This window comes from Chlorocebus sabaeus, chromosome 6, assembly GCF_047675955.1.
Source record: "Chlorocebus sabaeus isolate Y175 chromosome 6, mChlSab1.0.hap1, whole genome shotgun sequence".
Classification (NCBI taxonomy): Eukaryota; Metazoa; Chordata; class Mammalia; order Primates; family Cercopithecidae; genus Chlorocebus; species Chlorocebus sabaeus.
The window spans coordinates 24298021-24318883 of NC_132909.1; the positions used below are offsets into that span (position 1 = coordinate 24298021).

The 20863-nt window shown below is 41.8% G+C and overlaps 1 protein-coding gene across 2 annotated transcripts in view; it reads right to left on the reverse strand.

The window, feature by feature from the left end:
• Positions 1-224: 224 nt before the first annotated feature.
• Positions 225-20863, reverse strand: part of UBA2 (ubiquitin like modifier activating enzyme 2) — a 41930-nt gene continuing 21291 nt past the window's right edge. The window contains exons 9-17 of one of the 2 annotated variants that reach the window (XM_007996258.3): positions 19964-20063; positions 18172-18338; positions 16009-16102; positions 15804-15916; positions 11056-11211; positions 9396-9492; positions 5906-6011; positions 3108-3244; positions 225-1076 (exon numbers count right to left, since the gene is read on the reverse strand). In XM_007996258.3, the coding sequence (XP_007994449.3) occupies positions 895-1076; positions 3108-3244; positions 5906-6011; positions 9396-9492; positions 11056-11211; positions 15804-15916; positions 16009-16102; positions 18172-18338; positions 19964-20063 (1152 nt within the window). In that variant the 3' untranslated portion in view covers positions 225-894. Of the gene's footprint in view, positions 1077-3107; positions 3245-5905; positions 6012-9395; positions 9493-11055; positions 11212-13704; positions 14086-15803; positions 15917-16008; positions 16103-18171; positions 18339-19963; positions 20064-20863 lie in introns of those variants that run through there. The other variant, XM_073016660.1, reaches the window with a different exon arrangement.

Here is a 20863-nt window from a genome sequence, read left to right on the forward strand (position 1 = left end):
CACACCCGGCTAATTTTTTTTTAAGTAGAGAAGGGGTTTCACCATGTTGGCCAGGTTGGTCTTGAACTACTGACCTCAGGTGATCCACTTGCCTCAGCCTTCCAAAGTGCTGGGATTACAAGCGTGAGCCACTGTGCCTGGCCGAGTTCTTTTTTTAATGGAAAGAATTTGGCATTCCTGCAGTAGATATAAGGCAGCAGAAACAGAAACTGTGCAGGCATATGTAACAAGAATGCAGATGCCATTTATTTGGTCCATAAGTATAGTCGTTATTTGAGTTTTACAAAACATCGAATATAAATAACCTGAAACTGTAACAATACACAAAAATTGGCTTCTTACACAGACATACCAGGCAGTACAAACTGAAAACTTGAGTAAATTAACATTGTTTTACATTAATATACATAGTGCCATTTAACATTTAAAAACAAGTTTCAATGCATAGCACTTGATACTTCTTTGAATCTGTTTCAATCAGTTAAGAGTATGAAAATGGTTAGATCTAGGCTAAAAATAATTCTTCTTCTAGCCAAAAATAAAGGCATAATATTTATAACCAGGTATCAACTTTACTAAACCACAATATTTTGAAACTATTAATGATACCTAAGGGTATTTACATTAAAAAGGCAACATGCATTGTGTTGTTTTATCTCATGACTGGTTATGCATACACTTTGTTCAAAGGGTTTTTAAAACTATATTCCTACTTTCAATACAGCATACTGCAATGTGTCTAACAGTTCTAGCAAAATGAATGCTTTCAAAGGGAGCAGAATAATTTTCAAGTCACTGGTGTCAATTTTTTCCCTTTGGAACAAAGGACATAACAATCTGGTTCTGCCCAGATAAACTAAACAGTAAGAGGGTTCTGTTTAGAGGCATTTCTGTTCAATCTAATGCTATGACATCATCAAGCTCTTCCTTCTGTTCTATACGTGACCTCTTTGCACTGAGATTCTCTTTCTCATCTAATTTCCTCTTGCGGCTTCTCTCTTCTTCACTGACGTCAGCATTATTTGAAGAATCTTCTTCATCCGAATCAACTATGAGAACGTCATCTTGCTCTTGAGCTTATTTCAGAAAAAAAGGAAAAAAGAAAATGGGTAAAAGCGTGGGAGTTACTTGTGCTCACCAGTATTTTCTGTAATTGAAGGCTGACTCTTCTAATATACACCAAACTTAAGAATGGCTGCATTTTCACTTTACACATCATGTATTTCCATACTATTTTAAATCTTTTATATAGTAAGCACCTATTTATTTTCTAATCAAAACAAAAAATTGTGACAAGCATTATGTAACTCAAAGGACTCATTACACATCCTTGATTCTACCTCTACCTTCTCCCATAGAAGAGCAGAGAGAACGTATTCTAATAATGGTAGTAGTGGTAGCAATAACAACAATACAGCACTTACAATGTGCCAGGAACTGTTCTGAGCACTGTGCATATGACAACTCATTTAATTATCACAACCCTATAAAGAAGATCACATGATTATCCGCTTTCCAGGAAAGGAAACTCAGTGAATGACTTCCCAAGCTTACACAGTAGCAGAGGATGAAGCCAGGAACCATCCCCAGTGCAGAAATGATACTAAAGGTGGTTTTATCTCCTCGTCCAAGAAAATCAAAGGCAGAATACCTACCTTACTCATGGCTGTAACCCTGGAAACCTACCCACAGTACAGGATCAATAAATGTACATTTCAAATTATGATTTTGGAAAATCTACCATATAGTCTCTTCCTCAAAGGAGGATGATGGACCTTTCTAATTTCAGTGAGGGGGAAAAGAAACAGGTTATGAACCAATGACCCAGGCCATAATCTGAATGTTCATCTTCAAAAATCTCAAGAGAACATTAGAGCCAAGAGTAAACATATTCCAAAGAATGCCACAGACAGGGTCAAAGAAATGAAAACAAGTAAAAATTTGGTAACTTTTAGTTTCCTAACTAAAGGAAGAGAGGGAGCAGAGTAAATATTCAAATCAGAACACAGTAAAGAATCAGGTATTTGGAAAAATACCAAGCACCAGCACTGGAAATCCAGGGGAACGGACTATACCCAAGGCATACTGGTGACGAGGAAACTCTAACATGCCTAAATTCCATACTTACCAAGCACTTCTTCACTCAAAATAGTCAGACGCATGGATTTATTGCTCCTAAATAAAATAAGCATACAAAACCCCAACCTGCTACTACACAGGCTGACTGCGCGCACTAGTAAACTATCATTTCAAACTGTAAAAACCAATTAACAAAAAATAACAAAGTGTTCCTATTTTCTGTGAGAAATTTCCGTAAGAATTTCCCCCAGTCTTAAATGACTTTTTGTTTGTTTTGAGGTGGAAGTCTCACTCTGTAAACCAGGCTGGAGTGCAGTGGCGCAATCCTGGCTCATTGTAACCTCCGCCTCCCGGGTTCAAGCGATTCTCCTGCCTTGGCTTCCCAAGTAGCTGGGGCTACAGGAGTATGCTGCCATGCCTGGCTAATTTTTTGTATTTTTAGTACAGATGGGGTTTCACCGTGTTGCCCAGGTTGGTGTCGAACTCCTGGGCTCAGGCAATCTGCCCGCCTCAGCCTCCCAAAGTGTTGGGATTACAGGCATGAGCCACTGTGCCCCGCCTTAAATGACTTTTTTTTTTGGAGACATGGTCTTGCTGTTGCCCAGGCTGGAGTGCAGTGGTGCGATCATGGCTCACTGCAGTGTTGAACTCCTGGGTTCAAGTGAACCACTCTAGCCTCCTGAGTAGCTGAGACTACAGGTATGTGCTACCATGCCTGGCTAATTTTTTTTTTTTTGTACAGATGGGGGTCTCACTGTGTTGCCTAGGCTGTTCTCCAACTCCTGGCCTCAAGTAATACTCCCATCTTGGCCTCTCAAAGTGCTGGGATTACAGGTGTGAGCCACCACACCCAGCCCTTAAATGTCTTCATGGTTCATAAATTCAAAGCTCCATTACAACAATCAATACCAAACCAATACACACCTCTAGTAGTTTTATGGATTTATGGTCAATGTTCCTAATAATCAGTTTGCTTTTATTCTTGCTTGGTGGGTGTTTAACAACCTGCTGGCTGGGGCCATACTTACCTGTGGAGGTAGAGGGCTGAGCTCCATCATCACTGCCATTGGTTATGCTTTTGGCAGCATCTTCAGCTTGTTTGGGTCCCACTTTTTCCGGGGCATCACCAACAACCTCAAATTCAACATCCTTTCCTAGGTCTTCACTGTAGGAGAATCATACAGGTCACTGCTATGACTATTTACAAAGCAAAGGAGCACCAGAGAAATCCTGTTGTTCCTCAAAGCATACACTATGTACACACCAAATATGTGGGTCCTAATTTTTTTTTTAATTTTTATTTAAAAAAAAATTAGAGATAGGGTCTCGTAATGTTGCCCAGGCTGGTCTTGAAACCCTGGGCTCAAGCCCGCCTCCCACCTTGGTCTCCTAACGTGCTGGGATTACAGGCATGAGCCAACCATACCCACCTTGGATTGTAATTTTCTTTCTTTTTTTTTTTTTTTTTGAGACGGAGTCTCGCTCTGTCGCCCAGGCTGGAGTGCAGTGGCCGGATCTCAGCTCACTGCAAACTCCGCCTCCCAGGTTCACGCCATTCTCCTGCCTCAGCCTCCTGAGCAGCTGGGACTACAGGCACCCGCCACCTCGCCCGGCTAGTTTTTTTGTATTTTTTAGTAGAGACGGGGTTTCACCGGGTTAGCAAGGATGGTTTCGATCTCCTGACCTTGTAATCCACCCGTCTTGGCCTCCCAAAGTGCTGGGATTACAGGCTTGAGCCACCGCGCCCGGCTGTAATTTTCAAAGAGCTAAACTTACAATAAAAAAGACGGTACACAACAATTTCTGTGATAATCTACATGCACTTTCAAATCAGGGCAAGGTTTTGGTTTTTTGTTTCTTTAAAACAGTAAATTAACTTTTATTGCTAAAGCAGAAAACTGAGTCCAAAACTCAGTGGCCTAAAGTAGTAACTCTTAGACATTATTTCTTCAGCCACTATGGAGTGCAGTAGCATGATCTCGGCTCACTGCAACCTCTGCTCCCAGGTTCAAGCTATTCTTCTGCCTCAGCCTCCCGAGCAGCTGGGATTACAGGCAGCTTTTAGATACCATGTGGTATTTCCACTTTATTGTACATGTCCTTCCACTGTCTTTTCTTTCACAAGTGAAAACAAGCATGCCACTTTCATCTAACTAGTGTCCAACTGAAGCAGGACTGCTTTGACTCCATTATACAACTGTGAAATACACTAGTTACTAATAACTCTCATTCAGTACTTCCTGTCATTTTTTTTTTTTTTGAGACGGAGTCTCGCTCTGTTGCCCAGGCTGGAGTGCAATGGCGCAATCTTGGCTCACTGCAACCTCGGCTCCCAGGTTCAAATGATTCTCCTGCCTCAGCCTCCTGAGTAGCTGGAATTACAGGCACACGCCACCACACCCAGCTAATTTTTGTATTTTTAGTAGAGACGGGGTTTCACCATGTTCAGGATAGTCTCAAACTCCTGACCTCGTGATCCACCACCTCAGCCCCCCAAAGTGCTGGGATCACAGACATGAGCCATCACACCTGGCCTCCTTCCTGTCATTTTATGCTTTTTATAAACAAAGTATGAAATGCAGTTCTCTCCAAATAGCCACACAAACACTATGCATGTTTGTATACTCATGAAAATACTGACAAAATAATTGGACGCAGGTGGCAGCACCACTAAACCCTTTGTTTGTTAGATGCTACCCAAAAACCCCAAGTCAGGCGCAGTTCCACCACGTCAGTGAGCATGAACAAAAATGCAACCTGGTCAACACATGAATATATAAGCAGACATGGTAAGATACCATCTCTCTCTTAACTGTGCTATAGACTCAGGAATCTGTACAATTCTTTTTTTTTTTTTTTTTGAGATGGAGTTTTGCTCTTGTCACCCAGCCTGGAGTGCAATGGCGCAATCTTGGCTCACTGCAACCTCTGCCTCCCAGGTTCAAGTGATTCTCCTGCCTCAGCCTAAGTTTTTGGGATTACAGGTGTGCGCCACCACCAGCCTTTGGGCAGGCTGGTCTCAAACTCCTGACCTCAGGTGACCCGCCTACCTTGACCTCCCAAAGTACTGGGATTACAGGTGTGAGCCACCGTGCGCGGCCAGTACAGGCAATTCCCAATATTCTTTTGCTATTGTCACAAAATCACAAACGAAATGATTTGTTTTATGGGAGAAATACTTTTTTCTAGAGAACCTTGAAAAACAATTAATAATTTTATTCCAGTTTAATTACTATAACGAATTCGCCTCTGTTTAAACTGTTCAAACACCTAGACTCTAGCTCTTCCTGATCAGCCACCACTGATGACAGTTACTCTTAAACATTTTTTGCTTATTTCTTTTATTTCTGGGTTTTTTTTTTTTTAAGTTGGAGTTGCACTCTGTTGCCCAGGTTGGAGTGCAATGGCACAATCCCGGTTCACTGCAACCTCCACCTCCCGGGTTCAAGGGATTCTCCTACCTTAGCCTCCCAAGTACCTGGGACTACAGGCGCCTGCCACTATGCCTGGTTAATTTTCGTATTTTTAGCAGAGACGGGGTTTCACCACATTGGCCTTGAACTCCTGACCTCAGGTGATCCACCTGCCTCAGCCTACCAAAGTGCTGGGATTACAGGCGTAAGCCACCACACCCTGCCAATTTCTGATTCCCCAAATTTTCCTGTTGGTCAAACATCACGGAACTCAGTGACCAACTCGACCAAATATACGATACAGTTTCAAATGAACAGCAGGGTTTAAGGATAAGAAAACACTTTTCCTCCATTTCCTCTAAAGTTTATATATTCAAATAATTTCTTACAATTAAAATATTAGTAGCTCTTACCTATGAAGGATGTTGATCAATAAAGTATAGTCCTGGAGAAAGTCATCTGCTTGAAGCCGGCTGCCATTTCTAATTCCAAATTCTGACAACTTCTTGTGATTATTAGCTAGGAAATGTGAAAATAATTTAGATACTTCAGTTACATCTTCATAGAGCAGTCAGGTTTGTTTTTTTAAAAAGCTAAACCTCTGTTATGGAGCTGAATTGTGTCCCGTCCACCAAAATCCAAAGCTTGAAACCCTAATCCCTAGTATCTCAGAATGTGATTGTATTTGGAGATAGGACTTTTTAAAGGAATGATTAAATTTAAATGGGGCCAGTAGGGTGGGCTGTAATCTGATCTGACTGATGTTCTTATAGAAGGAGGCAGGCAGGCACAGTGGCTCACACCTATAATCTCAGCACTTTGGGAGGCCAAAGCAGGACTGATTCCTGAAGCCCAAGAGTTGCAGTGATTGCACCACTGCACTCCAGCCTGCTGGGCAACAGAGCAACAAAAAATTTTTTTAAGACTCTGTCTCCAATCAATCAATCAATCCCGAAATTTGGACAGAGACAGCAGGGATGTGCACCCCTAGAGGAAAGGCTATGTGACACAACAGAAAGGCAGCTATCTGCAAGCAAAGGAGAGAGGCTTTAAAATAAACCAAACCTGCCAGCACCTTCCTCTTGGTCTTACAGCCTCCAGAACTGTGAGAATGTACTGTTTAAGCAACCTGGGCTGTGGTATTTGTTATGGAGGCCCTAGCACCCTAAAACATTAAAACACTGGGAATTCAGTCTTAAAACACTTAACTACCGAAACTACTTCAAGGGGACCAGACTGAGAAATTCTGAAAACTTTTCCCCATTCAAATCAATTTTTTTTTAAAGATAGGGTCTCACTGTGTTACACAAGCCGGAGTGCATCCCAGGCTTGAGTGGTCTTCCTACCTCAGCCTCCAGAGTAGCTGGGACTACAGGTGTGCACCACCATGCCTAGCTAATTTTTTTTTTTGAGACAGAGTCTTGCTCTGTTACCCAAGCTGGAGTGCAGTGGCACCATCTTGGCTCACTGCAACCTCCACCTCCCAGGTTCAAGCGATTCTCCCACCTTAGCCTCCCGAGTAGCTGGGATTACACGCACCCACCACGCCTGGCTAATTTTTGTATTGTTAGTAGAGACGGGGTTTTGCGATATTGGCCAAGCTGGTCTCAAACTCCTGATCCCAGGTGACCCACCCACCTCAGCCTTCCAAAGTGCTGGGATTACAGCCACAACACCCAGCCTAATTTTTGCATTTTTATAAGAGATAAGGTTTTGCCATGTTGGCCAGGCTGGTCTCAAACTCCTGGCCTCAAGTGATCTGTCCACTTCAGCCCCTCAAAGTGCTAGGATTAGAGGTGTGAGCCACCGCACCAAGCCCAATTTTCTACATAACTTCAATTTTCAATCCCCTTCTTTTTTGTCTGTTTTTTAACATTAATTTCATCGTTTATAAGGAAAACGCTTAGAAAGGTTTTCCCTACACTGACACCCAGAATATACTAACGGTTTCTCCTAGTTCTTTTCCAGATCTGTTGCTTGCTTTACTATTTTTATCACCAGGAATGCCCTTTGCATTCTTACCCAGATTTCCACCTCCAAGCCCTTTCACACATCTCCACTGACTGCAAACCTCTTGGAACCATCACATTCAAAAGGATTAATATGGGTTCTTATTTTGGTGATTTAGCATCACCTGTGAAGTCTTGTGCTGGCCTAACAACGCTGCTAACATTGTAAGGCTATTCCTCAACCGGGCTCCAAGTTCTGACTTTGCGAATCTCAAAATCTATCACCTGCCTCTGCCTTAGTAAAAATCCCTCAATCCCCTCCTCCCTAACTAGCTCCCTGCTACTCCCCTGTTTAAACCCTGGTGGCAGGTGGCAGTGAAATACTGCCCCTTCCTCTGGAGGGTAGGGGTCAAGGGAGAGGAGGAAGACACACAGTGCACATATGACAAGAGAGACTCCAACCTCACCACTGCTGCCAACCCCTCAGCACCCCAGCTTCCAGTGAAACCAAATAATGGGCCACTCCCAAGGCAGTTTAGGTTGTTTCACAAGCTCACACCTTTGCAGACAGATGTTCATTCTGTCTAAATGCTCTCTTCTTCGTCCAGTGAGTCCCAACTATTTCTTCAAAAACTGACCCAAGCGCCCTCCCTCTCCTATTACTCCCCCTCCCTTTCACAAAGCTGAGTATACTTTCCTTAGATTTGTACTGTGTACACACTCTTTCTACAGTTTTCCTTGGACTATGCTGAATTCAGCTGTTGACAACCTCCCTTCTCCTTCCAGGCCGCAAGGCACTTCAAGCCAAGGTCTGTTGTCTTATTCATCCTTGACTTATGAATACCCAAAACTATGCCTGTCATACAAGACTCCACACATATTCTGATAAGTGCTGTCTCACCCTCCAAACCACATGTATTTCTGTACAGAACGGTCACACTGAGAAGCCACTGAGATTCCTGACCAGTTTCCATTTTTACGCTAGCATTTGAAAGTGCTGGCTACAACTAAGGGACAGCATATAATCACAGACTTTTTTTAAAAGTCAGCTGGCTAGAATAAGGCTTGAATACTCAAGTAGACTCCTAAAATAGAGCACCACACAGCCAAAACATGGCCTCCAATTACACATGACCTAATAGCCCAAACAATTTCTCAACAAGCAACTACAACCAAGAAGAACCCTGACACTAAACCTGCATTTAAAGAAGCCTTAACATCTGGATCCCAAAGTATGAATAAATGACCAATGGACAAATAGGTATGAATTAACTCAATGTACAGGGAAAACCTTTGAAAATAACCGTACACTGGCAAAAACTGGGACATGGAAAACCGAGAACAGCAACCCAAATGAGCTGCAAAAGTGAACAAGGAGGTACAGGATCAACGAGTACAGTCTGAAGGAGGAATAACTACGATGCAATTCTTACTATGAAAGCTTCAACAGAATCAAATATATTGTACCTTGTATAGCAAATGCATCAGCAAAAGGGATGACCTGCTTGAACTTTTGAAAGTAAAGATCAGAAAGCCAAAACTGGGCACTGAATTTCAATAATCTTTCTGCTATATAGAAGGAACAGGCTACCAAGGCTTGCCCACTCTTGGAGAAAAATCTCCAAATGCCTTAGAACCCTCCCCACTGTGATTTGATGGAAAGAACAGTCTTCTCATCACAAGGTTAGCTCCCAGGATCCATGATACCGGCAAGGAGGTTCCTTGGAAGTGGACAAGAGCACTGCAGTCACTGAAAATGTCTGACATGGAGCTCCCAAACATGGAAGTGTGATGACCCCCAGCAATGTCACCTTGAAAGAGCACCTCCATGACCAAACACTGCCACTCTCTGTAATATTGAGTATCATATACAGTAAATGAATCAACTAATGTGCACTCTTTCGTTTAAGCAGTCTCCTCAATGAGAGGAGTGAATAAATGCAATGTATGATACCTTCCGTCTCTCCCTCTTCGGAAGATATTAGGATTGTTCCTTTCCCATCTTCAATTTGGACATCTGGTGCTACCATAGCAAATTTTTCTTTCACTATCTACAAAAAAAAAAAAAAAAAAAAAAAAAAAAGGATTCAAAATATTAACGTAGGTAATTAAAGATCATAAGAAATCCTAGACTTCTAGACTTCTATAAAGGCTCTTACTTTCCCCTTCGATTTATTGGAAACCGGCCAAGTCACTCTTCAAGATCCCTTAGAGCAAGCAGGAAAGCCGTGACGATTCACCTGAGTCCCATCCCCACATCTGACCACTGATGCAGATCAGATCCAACTTCATCCCAACAGGGGACTAGGAACTCCCTGGCCGGCTCTTGCTACTTTGTCTTTCCCTGCAGATTAGGTAGTGAGCTACACACACTTGACATATTTCATTTCAGTCTCTGTGCCAACCCTGTAATGGCAGGGGTGTGATAGACGGAATCATTTCTAATTAACCTGACAATCAGATAAGCCTCCCCGTTCCATGCATTTAGAGAAGTGATAATATTCTGTTAAATCCTACCAGCTCCTAAAAAAGAAGGAAAAAAGGAGGAACTCTCTATAGGTCTAAGTATCCTACAAATAGAGGAATTACCTTTAAGCTCAAGAATCAGGAGATACCAAAGATAATTATTTTCTAGAAAAGAAACTGGGGCAACCACCCTCTGTTGTACCTGCCACTTCCCTGACCAAAACATAAGCTCAAACCAATCCGTCCTGCATAACCAGTTTCTGGAAGAAAGGCCATTCCCTATCACGCAGCACTGCTATTTGAGAAGGGCAGCTTCCTCCTCTCTCAAGAGGCATGTAAATATGTAGCATTATGATGGTCACAACCAGAGAACAACATGAAGTGATCTCAAAGTGGAAAGTGACACTTTTGGGTCATAAAAAAAGAAAACCTCCCCAATACACAAATTTAGCCAATTTAACAGGAACTTAAGGACCAGACCATGTCCTAAATCCCCATTTCTTCCCTCACTTCAGCTCCAGAGGTGAACCCAGGTGTGCAAATGCTCTACATCCTCAGGGACTAACTTACCACACCAGAATCAGGTCATATTAGGTAAGTGTGTACCACCACCAAGTCTCAACTCAGACCTCAGAAATAACAAAAGCCCCCTAATTTGCTGGGAGTGGGCACTGTCCAACATGCAGAGAACCTAAAACTCTGCAAATGACTTATACCCTTTAATACAAAGCTGGTAACTGGGGCTTTGCTCTACTGGAAATGCAAACTTTGCACTGCATGCAAATACTTATCTGCTCACTGCCACAGTGAGGACCATTCAAGGATACCTGTTATTTGTCAAAAAATACAGAATTTACCCACTGTCTGGGAAGCAAAGAGCAAAGATGTCCTCTGCTTGCAGTGATACTGTGCCACCACTGTGCTGCAGATTCCAGTCAAATACTCCCACTCCGTTCTGGGATGTGAGGCACTTACTCTGGAACCACAGACAGAAAAGCCTGCAGGTATCCAGAAGGCAAAATAACCCAAGAAATCACAGCAACACATCTCTGCAGTCGGACCTTTTCAGAGTCACTAGCTAGTGTTCGCTTGTTATCACAGTAATACTGTAAAAGCAAAAGGAAAAGAGACCCAGGCCTTGCACTGACCTTGTCTTGTAAGGTGAGAACGGTCACTTTATGGACATTCAGCCGCACAGTCACCTCTGGCTTGCTAGCACATACGTAACAATTGGGGTTGGGAGGATCCAGTGCACAAGGCACAAGAAGCTTCTTTCTTGGGTTTGGTTGTTTATTCAAAAAAATCTTTGGAGGAGAAATAACAGGCAGAAATCAGAAACGTGTGCTATAATTTTATATACCATACAATCTAAAATTGCGTTTACCAGATATCCAATAAAAAATGACTTAAAAATTCCCTTCCAGATGGCAAAATGGATCAGGAAAATCATGAGTTTTTTAGGAGTCTAGTTTTTCAACCTTCTTTTCTAATCAGCTAAAGGCCAGGCTTGCTAGCCTTGCTGAAAGGACATCTCCTTGTATTATATAACACTCCGTGTTCTTCTGCAACCTAATTTAGCAAGAGTAAGGGCAGAGGCATGCTCATCTGTGGTGCCTTCATTGTATCAGCTGCTGGTGTCCCTCCCTGAGGCTATTCTTATCAACCAAGTAATCTCATGACAAGACCAACACATTCATTACTCCAGTTAACAATAATGCCTTTCACAGATGTCTAGAATCAACGTCACTGCCTTCCCAAATTTTCTGATTATAATAACATTTATATAATGAGGGAAAAAAATAACGTTTTTCTGGCAGTATATGTACCTATTTACCATTCCTCTAATACTAAACAAAAAAATAATTAAGAACCAAGGCAGATATAAAAATTACATTGAAATTAAGAAAAGCTCCAAGTTCCTGCTACTACTAAAGTTTAGAAAACACTAGCAAGATCCAACACAAACAACAAATGTCAGAAGACAAGAAGTTGAGACATGAACCTTTATCTTGTGACTACAATGTAGTGTTAAGTCTGCTAAGAGGAATGAATTCTAAAGTACTCCTCTATGGATTCCCCCGAGCATACAGAACTAAATCCCTCAAGAGACACTAAAGCCCTCCTCTGTAAAATAGCTTCTCCCTACAATGAATACTGGTAGGTGGAAGGGCTAGAAGCAAACTGCCCAGGCCAAGCAGGCTACAGAGGCAGAAAGATTTGTTTGATTTTGGGCTTCACTGGGAAGGTAAGTGTGCTAAGGGAAACTGACAATAATAAAAGCAATTGCTACCACGATTAATACCTAGGCTAACATTAATCCATGCTGGAATTCATTTACAAATGTAAACAGATGAAATCCAGATATATTACTATTTTTCCTTTTGAGACAGAGGTTCACTCTTGTTGCCTAGGCTGGAGTGCAATGGTGCGATCTCGGCTCACTGCAACTTCTGCCTCCTGAGTTCAAGTGATTCTCCTGCCTTGGCCTCCCGAGGAGCTGAGATTACAAACTTGCGCCACCATGCCCGGCTAATTTTATATATATATATTTTTTAGTAGAGACCGGGTTTCTCCACATTAGTCAGGCTGGTCTCGAACTTCCGACCTCAGGTGATCCGCCCACCTTGGCCTCCCAAAGAGCTGGGATTACAGGCGTGAGCCATTGTGCCTGGCCAGATATATTAATATTAATAGTCCAAGAGTGACATGGAGCTAAGCAGGCAAAGAAACCAGAAAGATGTGGTGGGAAATAACATACATTTTAATAAGTTTAGTAGTTTGTACACGCCTGTAATTCTAGCACTTTGGGAGGCCAATGCGGGCAGATCACCTGAGGTCAGGAGTTCGAGACCAGCCTGGCTAACATGGTAAAACCCCGTCTCTCCTAAAACTACAAAAATTAGCCAGGCATGGTGGTGCCTGCCTGTAGTTCAAGCTACTGGGGAGGCTGAGGCAGGAGAATCGCTTGAAGTTGGGAGGTGGAGGTTGCAGTGAGCTGAGACTGCGCCACTGCACTCCAGCCTGGATGACGGAGCAAGACTCCATCTCAAAAAAACAGATAACCAAAAATAAAGTTATTAGAAATTAAAAATATATACAATAAAAGTTTAAGTAGAAACGACAGACTGGGCAATTTGATTCTGTTCCTTCAAACTGAAATTTCATGAAAATAAAATATTTAAGAGTGCATCGAGGCTGCACGCAGTAGCTCACACCTGTAATTCCATCACTTTGGGAGGCTAAGGAGGGCTGATCATTTGAGGCTAGGAGTTTGAGAACAACCTGGGCAACATGCTGAAACACCGTCTCTACTTAAAATACAAAACTTAGCCATGTGTGGTGGCATGTGCCAGTAATCCCAGCTACTCGGGAGGCTGAGGCAGGAGAATCGCTGGAACCCAGGAGGTGGAGGTTGCAGTGAGCCAAGATCACACCACTGTACTCCAGTCTGGGTGACAGTGAGGTTCCGTCTCAGAAAAAAAAAAAAAAAAAAAAAACCGGAAGGAAGGAAGGAAGGAAGGAGGGAGGGAACTCACTGTTCTGCACTGGTCTATTTTTCCTGATAAAATCTTCAATCCTTCCAATACTATCAACCCAGCAATTACTGCATTAGTAGGGAGGGAGGGAGGGAGGGAGGGAGGGAGGGAGGGAGGGAGGGAGGGAGGGAGGGAGGGAAGGAAGGAAGGAAGGAAGGAAGGAAGGAAGGAAGGAAGGAAGGAAGGAAGGAAGGAAGGAAAAGAGTGCATCAGGCCAGGTGCAGCGGCTCACACCTGTAATCCCAGCACTTTGGGAGGCCAACCTGGGAGGACTGCTTGAGCTCAGGAGTTCAGGATCAACCTGGACAACACAGCAAGACCCCATCTCTTAAAAACAAACAAACAAACAAAAAAAACGGCCAGGCGTAGTGGCTCACGCCTGTATGCCTGTAATCCCAGCACTTTGGGAGGCCAAGGTGGAAGGATCAGGACGTCAGGAGTTCGAGACCAGCCTGACCAACATGGTGAAACCCCGTCTTTACTAAAAATACAAAATTTAGCCAGGCATGGTGGCGTATGCCTGTAATCCCAGCAACTCAGGAGGCTGAGGCAGGAGAATCGCTTGAATCCGGGAGGTAGAGGTTGCAGTGAGCTGAGATCCGGCCACTGCACGCCAGCCTGGGCGACAGAGCGAGACTCCATCTCAAAAAAAAACAAAAAAGTGTGTATCAATGACACTGCAAAGTAAGAGTACCACTGCAAACTAGGTATTTTTTGAAATTTCTGAAGGTAAATGGGTCATTTTATTTCAACAAAAAGGAGAACCTAAACAACAGTAAAATTATTGGCTAATATTTCCTAGGAAGCCTTCTTGAGCTGGTAAGAAAGTGAAGTATCTGCAGACACAACATCGAAGGAATCCAAAGAAAACATCCAAGTAGTATTAGTCTTAAGAGATACACCTACCCCACCCACCACTAAGGTAGGAACTCTTAAAATAGGAGATCCTTACACAAAGCAAGGAGCTGAAAGGGGAGGAGAAAAATACTTTCTCCATAAAAATTATCCTAAACTTGGTGCTTAGTGGAGGGGGAGGAGTATCTTCCCATATAATTCATGACAATAACACAGGGCTTGTTCAGGTTTGTGGTCTGAATACATAAGTATTGAAAATCCTAAAATTAAGAATTGAAAAGTGGTCCTCTATTGGCAGTGCCCCAAGCACCCACATATAATAACCAGAAATGTTTTTTGAAGAAATACATCTACAATGGGTTCCTAAAGAATTACCAGACACAATTCTAATACACATTCAGTTTTAAAAAAATCATAAACCATAGAAGCGAAGCACTATGAGAAACAGCAGAAATGACGGCAGATTCACCCATAAAGATCTCAGACATTAACATGATCAAAAACTATAAAATAAAATTGAAAAGAATGACTCAACAGAATGACTGAAGAGGGGACTATAAAATGACCAGCGGCCAGGCGTGGTGGCTCACGCCTGTAATCCCAGCACTTTGGGAGGCCAAGGTGGGCAGATCATGAGGTCAGGAGATGGAGACCATCCTGGCTAACACGGTGAAACCCCATCTCTACTAAAAATACAAAAAATTAGCGGGCGTGGTGTCGGGCGCCTGTAGTCCCAGCTACTCGGGGGACTGAGGCAGGGGAATGGCGTGAACCCGGGAGGTGGAGCGGAGATCGCGCCACTGCACTCCAGCCTGCGCGACAGAGCGAGACTCCGTCTCAAATAAATAAATAAATAAAAATTTAAAAAATAAAATGACCAAGCAAATTTTAAAACCCATATAGCACTCTCAGAATTGAAAAACAGTTGAAACATCATCTTTGTATAAGGACCGCACGATGAATTCTTCCAAGAATTCAGCAAAATTGGAAATGTTAGAAGCAAAAGCAACTTTTTTTTTTTTTTTGAGACAGAGTCTCACTCTGTCGCCCAGGCTGGAGTGCAGTGGCGCCATCTCGGCTCACTGCAAGCTCCACCTCCCGGGTTCATGTCATTCTCCTGCCTCAGCCTCCTGAGTAGCTGGGACTACAGGCACCCGCCACCACACCCGGCTAATGCTAATTTTTTTGTATTTTTAGTAGAGATGGGGTTTCATCATGTTAGCCAGGATGGTCTCAATCTCCTGACCTCATGATCTGCCCGCCTAAGCCTCCCAAAGTGCTGGGATTATAGGCGTGAGCCACCACGCCCGGCTGCAACTTCTTATTTCATTTTTGTTGCAATTTCCAGGAAACTTAAACACACTCACTTGGTAACTAGAAAAATTAATTTTCCAGTGCTTTAAACCAATTTTATTGTTTTCATTTTTAAAATTACCTGTTTAATGTACTTTTTATTAATGATTTTTTAAAGGGGGTTGAATATAAATGCAAACAGAAATACTCACTGTTCTGCACTGGTCTATTTTTCCTGATAAAATCTTCAATCCTTCCAATACTATCAACCCAGCAATCACTGCATTAGTAGTAGCAATAGCAGGAATAATGTTCCCTGCCATTGCTGGAAAAAAAAAAAAAAAGATGAGTATGTTTTGCTGCTTAAAAAAACAACTTCAAGGTTTTAGTGATACAACTTTAGTACAAATAACTTACACTTGATATCAAATCTACTCTTCATATTCATACTGAAAATATGCATCCTGAGGTTTGCAGCAGAGGTGACAAAATCCATTGCAGATGGGTCATCCTGCCAATAATTTAAACAATTTAACAAGTTTCTCCACAAATTTACTATTCTAAAGCATTACTTTCAGAACAATACTTTCATGTGTTTGTAACACTGTAGGCTTTCAACTAGAACAAGAGGGTGCTGAGCTAGGACCTCACAGTAGCATGGAGGTGGGCTAAGTAGGGGGCGGGGTCTCATCATCCGCTCCTCTGGTTCAGTAATGACTCTGATAAGAACACCAAAAACCACCAGCTTCTAGGAACTCACTCCAGCCTAAACAAAGGCACCGGAGACTCAAGTTGTACACCAGAAGCTTAATTCTACTCACTGACAATGGCAGTCCTTTCCTGGGTCCATTCATTAGTAACGAGAAGGTTGCTGGACAAACACAGAATCTGGGCCAAAAGATGGGTCATTTAAGAAAACTGTTATAGGCTGGACATGGTGGCTAACACCTGTAGTCTCAAGCAATTTAGTAGGTTGAGGCAAGCAGATTGCCTGAGCTCAGGAATTTGTGACCAGCCCAGGCAACATGGCAAAACCCCATCTCCACCAAAAACAGAAAAAATTAGCCAGGCATGGTGGCGCACAGCTGAAGTCATCCCAGGTACACGGGAGCCTGAGGTGGTGGGATCGCCTGAATCTGGGACGCAGAGGCTGCAGTGAGCCAAGATAGTGTCACAGCACTCCAGCCTAGATGACAGAGTGAGATCCTGTCTCAATTTAAAAAAGCTGTTTCATTAACACTTCAGAAAAACCTGGATGACTCTTTTTAGCTCCCCTTTGCCAAACTTTCTTCATATGCACCACTCTTTCATATATGCTGTTTCTTCAGATAAGGCAATACAAGTTTTTCCCGTTAACGATTTATATTTTTTCTGAGACTATATCCTAGTCTCTAGATTTCAGCAAGGCTTCCTGCTTTGAACTGAGAAGATACTACCCTGGTCTAAAATTCAGAGGCATCACAGAACAGAAGAAAAAACACTGATAGCATAGTTCTTTACGTACTTATTGGTTCGCTGTGAATCCTCAGGCAAGTCAAATTCCCTGAGTCAAAATCCCTTAATCTATTAAATATGAGAAATTATATCCATATCTCATAAGGTGTGGTGAGGACTAAGAATACTGAATACTCAACACAGAGTCTTCCCTAGGCAGCTGTCTTATCACTCCCATTCCATGTGGACTTTACTCAAGAGGGTAACAATTCCCATTCCGAGGGCTCTTTATTTAGCCTCTGTGCACTGATGAAAACTTCCCAAATCACTAGCATAACAATAACAATGAAAGTATGAAAAGTTACTCTTTAAATATCACAAAACCCAAGAGACTAATGTTTATAAGAATCCCAAGAATCTAAATATACTAGCTTCATTTTAGTGTATTTAGATGTCTGATTCAACCAGTTTCAAAATCTGTACACACAAATTTTTCTCGGGTTTCTAAAATTGGCCTTTATGCCTTAAGACCCATGACTAATCTTTACCACCATAGGAACATACAAACTTTATGAGATAAAACACTTTTAGCCATAGATAATACTGATCACAATTAAGTAAGATTAGTTCATAATATCAAATCTCAAAATATGACATAACTGCAGAGTACTATTAAATATGATTTTAACGTCTAAGAATAATTACATCTCATTTTTATATCAAGAGCTCCTTCAGACTTCCGAAACAGTTACAACTATTTCAATTCAAAGACAATCTTACTACTTTCAAGGGCAAATGAGGCCAATGAGATGTTTTCTCCAAATGATTTTATGACTTCTATGAACACATCTACACTACACAAGAAACATTTCACTTTAATATATTCACATTATTTTTCTAGTCAACATAATTATAAACCTTGAACACATCACTAGAATCCCAAATGAAGTTTTATGATATTGCTTGAATTCATGTACAGAAAATTCAGCTCCATACAGCAATTAGAGCTGAAAATATCCAAGCCAAATTTAACATATTTCCTCAAAATCTAGTAAATATTCAAAAAATGACTAGCTTGTATTACACCTCAAGAACTAAAACACACTTTTGATATGTAAGTACTTGCCACACATTGTCAAAACGAACCTTATCCCATATGAGCTCAGCTCCATCCCCCTTTTCTGCTAAATGAACTCTCAAAGTCTCAATGCTCTTTGAAAAAAGGCGTGCATAGCTCTTTACATCTAGAACCTGCTGGTCTTTCAGGCCTAACTGGGGTTCATTCTGTTGATCTGATGCATTCGTTTCTTCTCCTTAAAAAAAAAAAAAAAAAGAAAAAAATATGTATATATAATATCAGAAATTTCACTGATAAACATCATTCCTCTACAGTGCTCTATTTAACAAGTTCAATCTCCAACCATTAAGAAATCAAATATGAAATAAATTCCATTAAAATAATTATCATGGGACTGGGCACAGTGGCTCACGCCTGTAATCCCAGCACTTTGGGAGGCTGAGGCGGGTGGATCACGAGGTCAGGAGATCGAGACCATCCTGGCTAATATAGTGAAACCCCATCTGTACTAAAAATACTAAAAAGTAGCTGGGCGTGGTGGCAGGAGCCTGTAGTCCCAGCTACTCGGGAGGCTGAGGCAGGAGAATGGCGTGAATCCAGGAGGCGGAGCTTGCAGTGAGCCGAGATGGCGCCACTGCACTCCAGCCTGGGCAACAGAGCGAGACTCCTTCTCAAAAACAAAACAAAACAAAAAACTGTTAAAGCTGAGATAGGAAAGGTACAAGACCACCTCAGAACCTCACAGGATTACTGGGAGATTCAAAGATATAATGTAGATAAAATGATAAATAAGCATTATGCCCAGCACCTAGTGAGAACTCAGTAAGCGGACACTACTAGAATCATAATTAAATCTGTTTGATAACTATCCCCAGACTGTTGAGAACTGCTCTAAAATGATATCCCAAGTCTCCCGGGATCTTTTAAGTTTCAATGCGTGCTATATTGCTGTGCATAAACTAATCCTAATATAGTTCAGATAAAGGAGAGACAAGAAGTGCTGAAGGGGAGTGGGATGAGAAAGCAGCCACAACAATTGTTTTCCTGCATTTAAAATTTTAAAATGTGCTGGGCACAGTGGCATACAGTCCCAGCTACTCAGGAGGCTGAAGCAGGAGGATGGCTTGAGCCCAGGAGTCCAGGGATGCCTTGCGCTATGACAGCCTGTGAACGGCCATTGCACTCGAATCTGGGCAACACAGCAAGACTACTACGCCTCAAAAAAACTTTTCATTTCTAAAACTTAAAAAAAATTTAAATTAAAAATGTGTTTCTAGATTAAATCTTAAAGAGATCATCACAAGGATACAATGGTGTACATAAATAGGCCAGGTGCAGTGGCTCACACCTGCTATCCCAGCTACTCAGGAGGCTGAGGCAGGAGAATCGGTTGAACCCAGGTTGCAGTGAGCTGAGATCGTGCCACTGTACCCCAGCCTGGGCAACAGAGTGAGACTCAGTCTCAAAAGGAAACACAAAGATGTACACAAATATATAGTGATCTCAAAACTTTATTTCAGGGAAAATATGAAAACACTACGTGTTAATCAATAACAGACTAGTTAATTATACTGACTGACAAAACCAAGTCAGAGTTTATCAATAGTATGATTCCATTACGCAGTGTATACACGATTGCCTGCATCTGTGTGCATAGGGCGGACCACCAGAACACTCCTGAAAATGTTGTTAGTGGCTATTTCTCTAACTGTGGGACTTCAGTGACTTGTTCTTCATACTTTTTTGCATTGTTTGAATGTATGAAGACATACCATTTTCAACCAACAACAGGGCTATACAAAGACTTTAGGCAAGGACATTTCCAGCTTAGGTGTTCCATGACTAAAATGTATTCTTTACCTTGACTTTGTACTTCAGCCCAGTCCAACGGAACTGGAGGTTTCCTTTTCCGCCATAGTTTGTCCATTGTCAACAGATACCTGATGTCATCTTTAAAAAGCTTAAAAAAGAAAGATAGATCCCATGAACCCTACAATCCCTAATTGATAAGATACAAGAACACTGTATTGCTGATCTATTATATTACACTATGAAATCTGATTTAAAGATACATGTCATATACCAGCAGCATAACAATTTTCAAAAGAAAAAACATTTGTAAAAGGAAGTTCTAACAGAATCCCTACATTGAAAACAGTGAAATGCAGAAGTGCTCTGAGGAATGCAGAGTAAAGGAGCCCTGAACTGCTGACTGCCCCTGCCTTCCTAAGTCACCTCTCCAAAAGCTCCCCTAAAACTCCACAAAGATCGGTCTGAAGCACAATCATACAAATAAATGTACACCAGCTCCGCGGGAACTACAGACAATCACTGAGCCTAGGGATGCCAGTCAGAAATGCCTCCAAGCTCATGGGGACATGCCAATAAAGTACACAGATTTTTAAACTAAAGTGCTCCACAACAGAACTTCTGAACTGCGGTATCTTTAAAATGTGGTCTCCCCTCGAAATATAACCCACAGAAACAAGAGCAAAAATAAAATGAAAAAACCCCCAAACACACAATTATTACAAAAACAAAAACATTACAAGTAGGCGGAAAAACTATCCTATGAAAAGATGTGCTAGAACTTCAAGTGATTTTAATATTTTTTTCTTTTTCCTTATCTGCATTTTCTATTGTTAATTTATTCAACACATTTATTGCTGGTACCAGGCAAGAACAGAAATTTGGCTATATTTAAAAATCACAGCCATTTCTATCAAAATATACTTAATCCATCAACACTAATTGAGCATC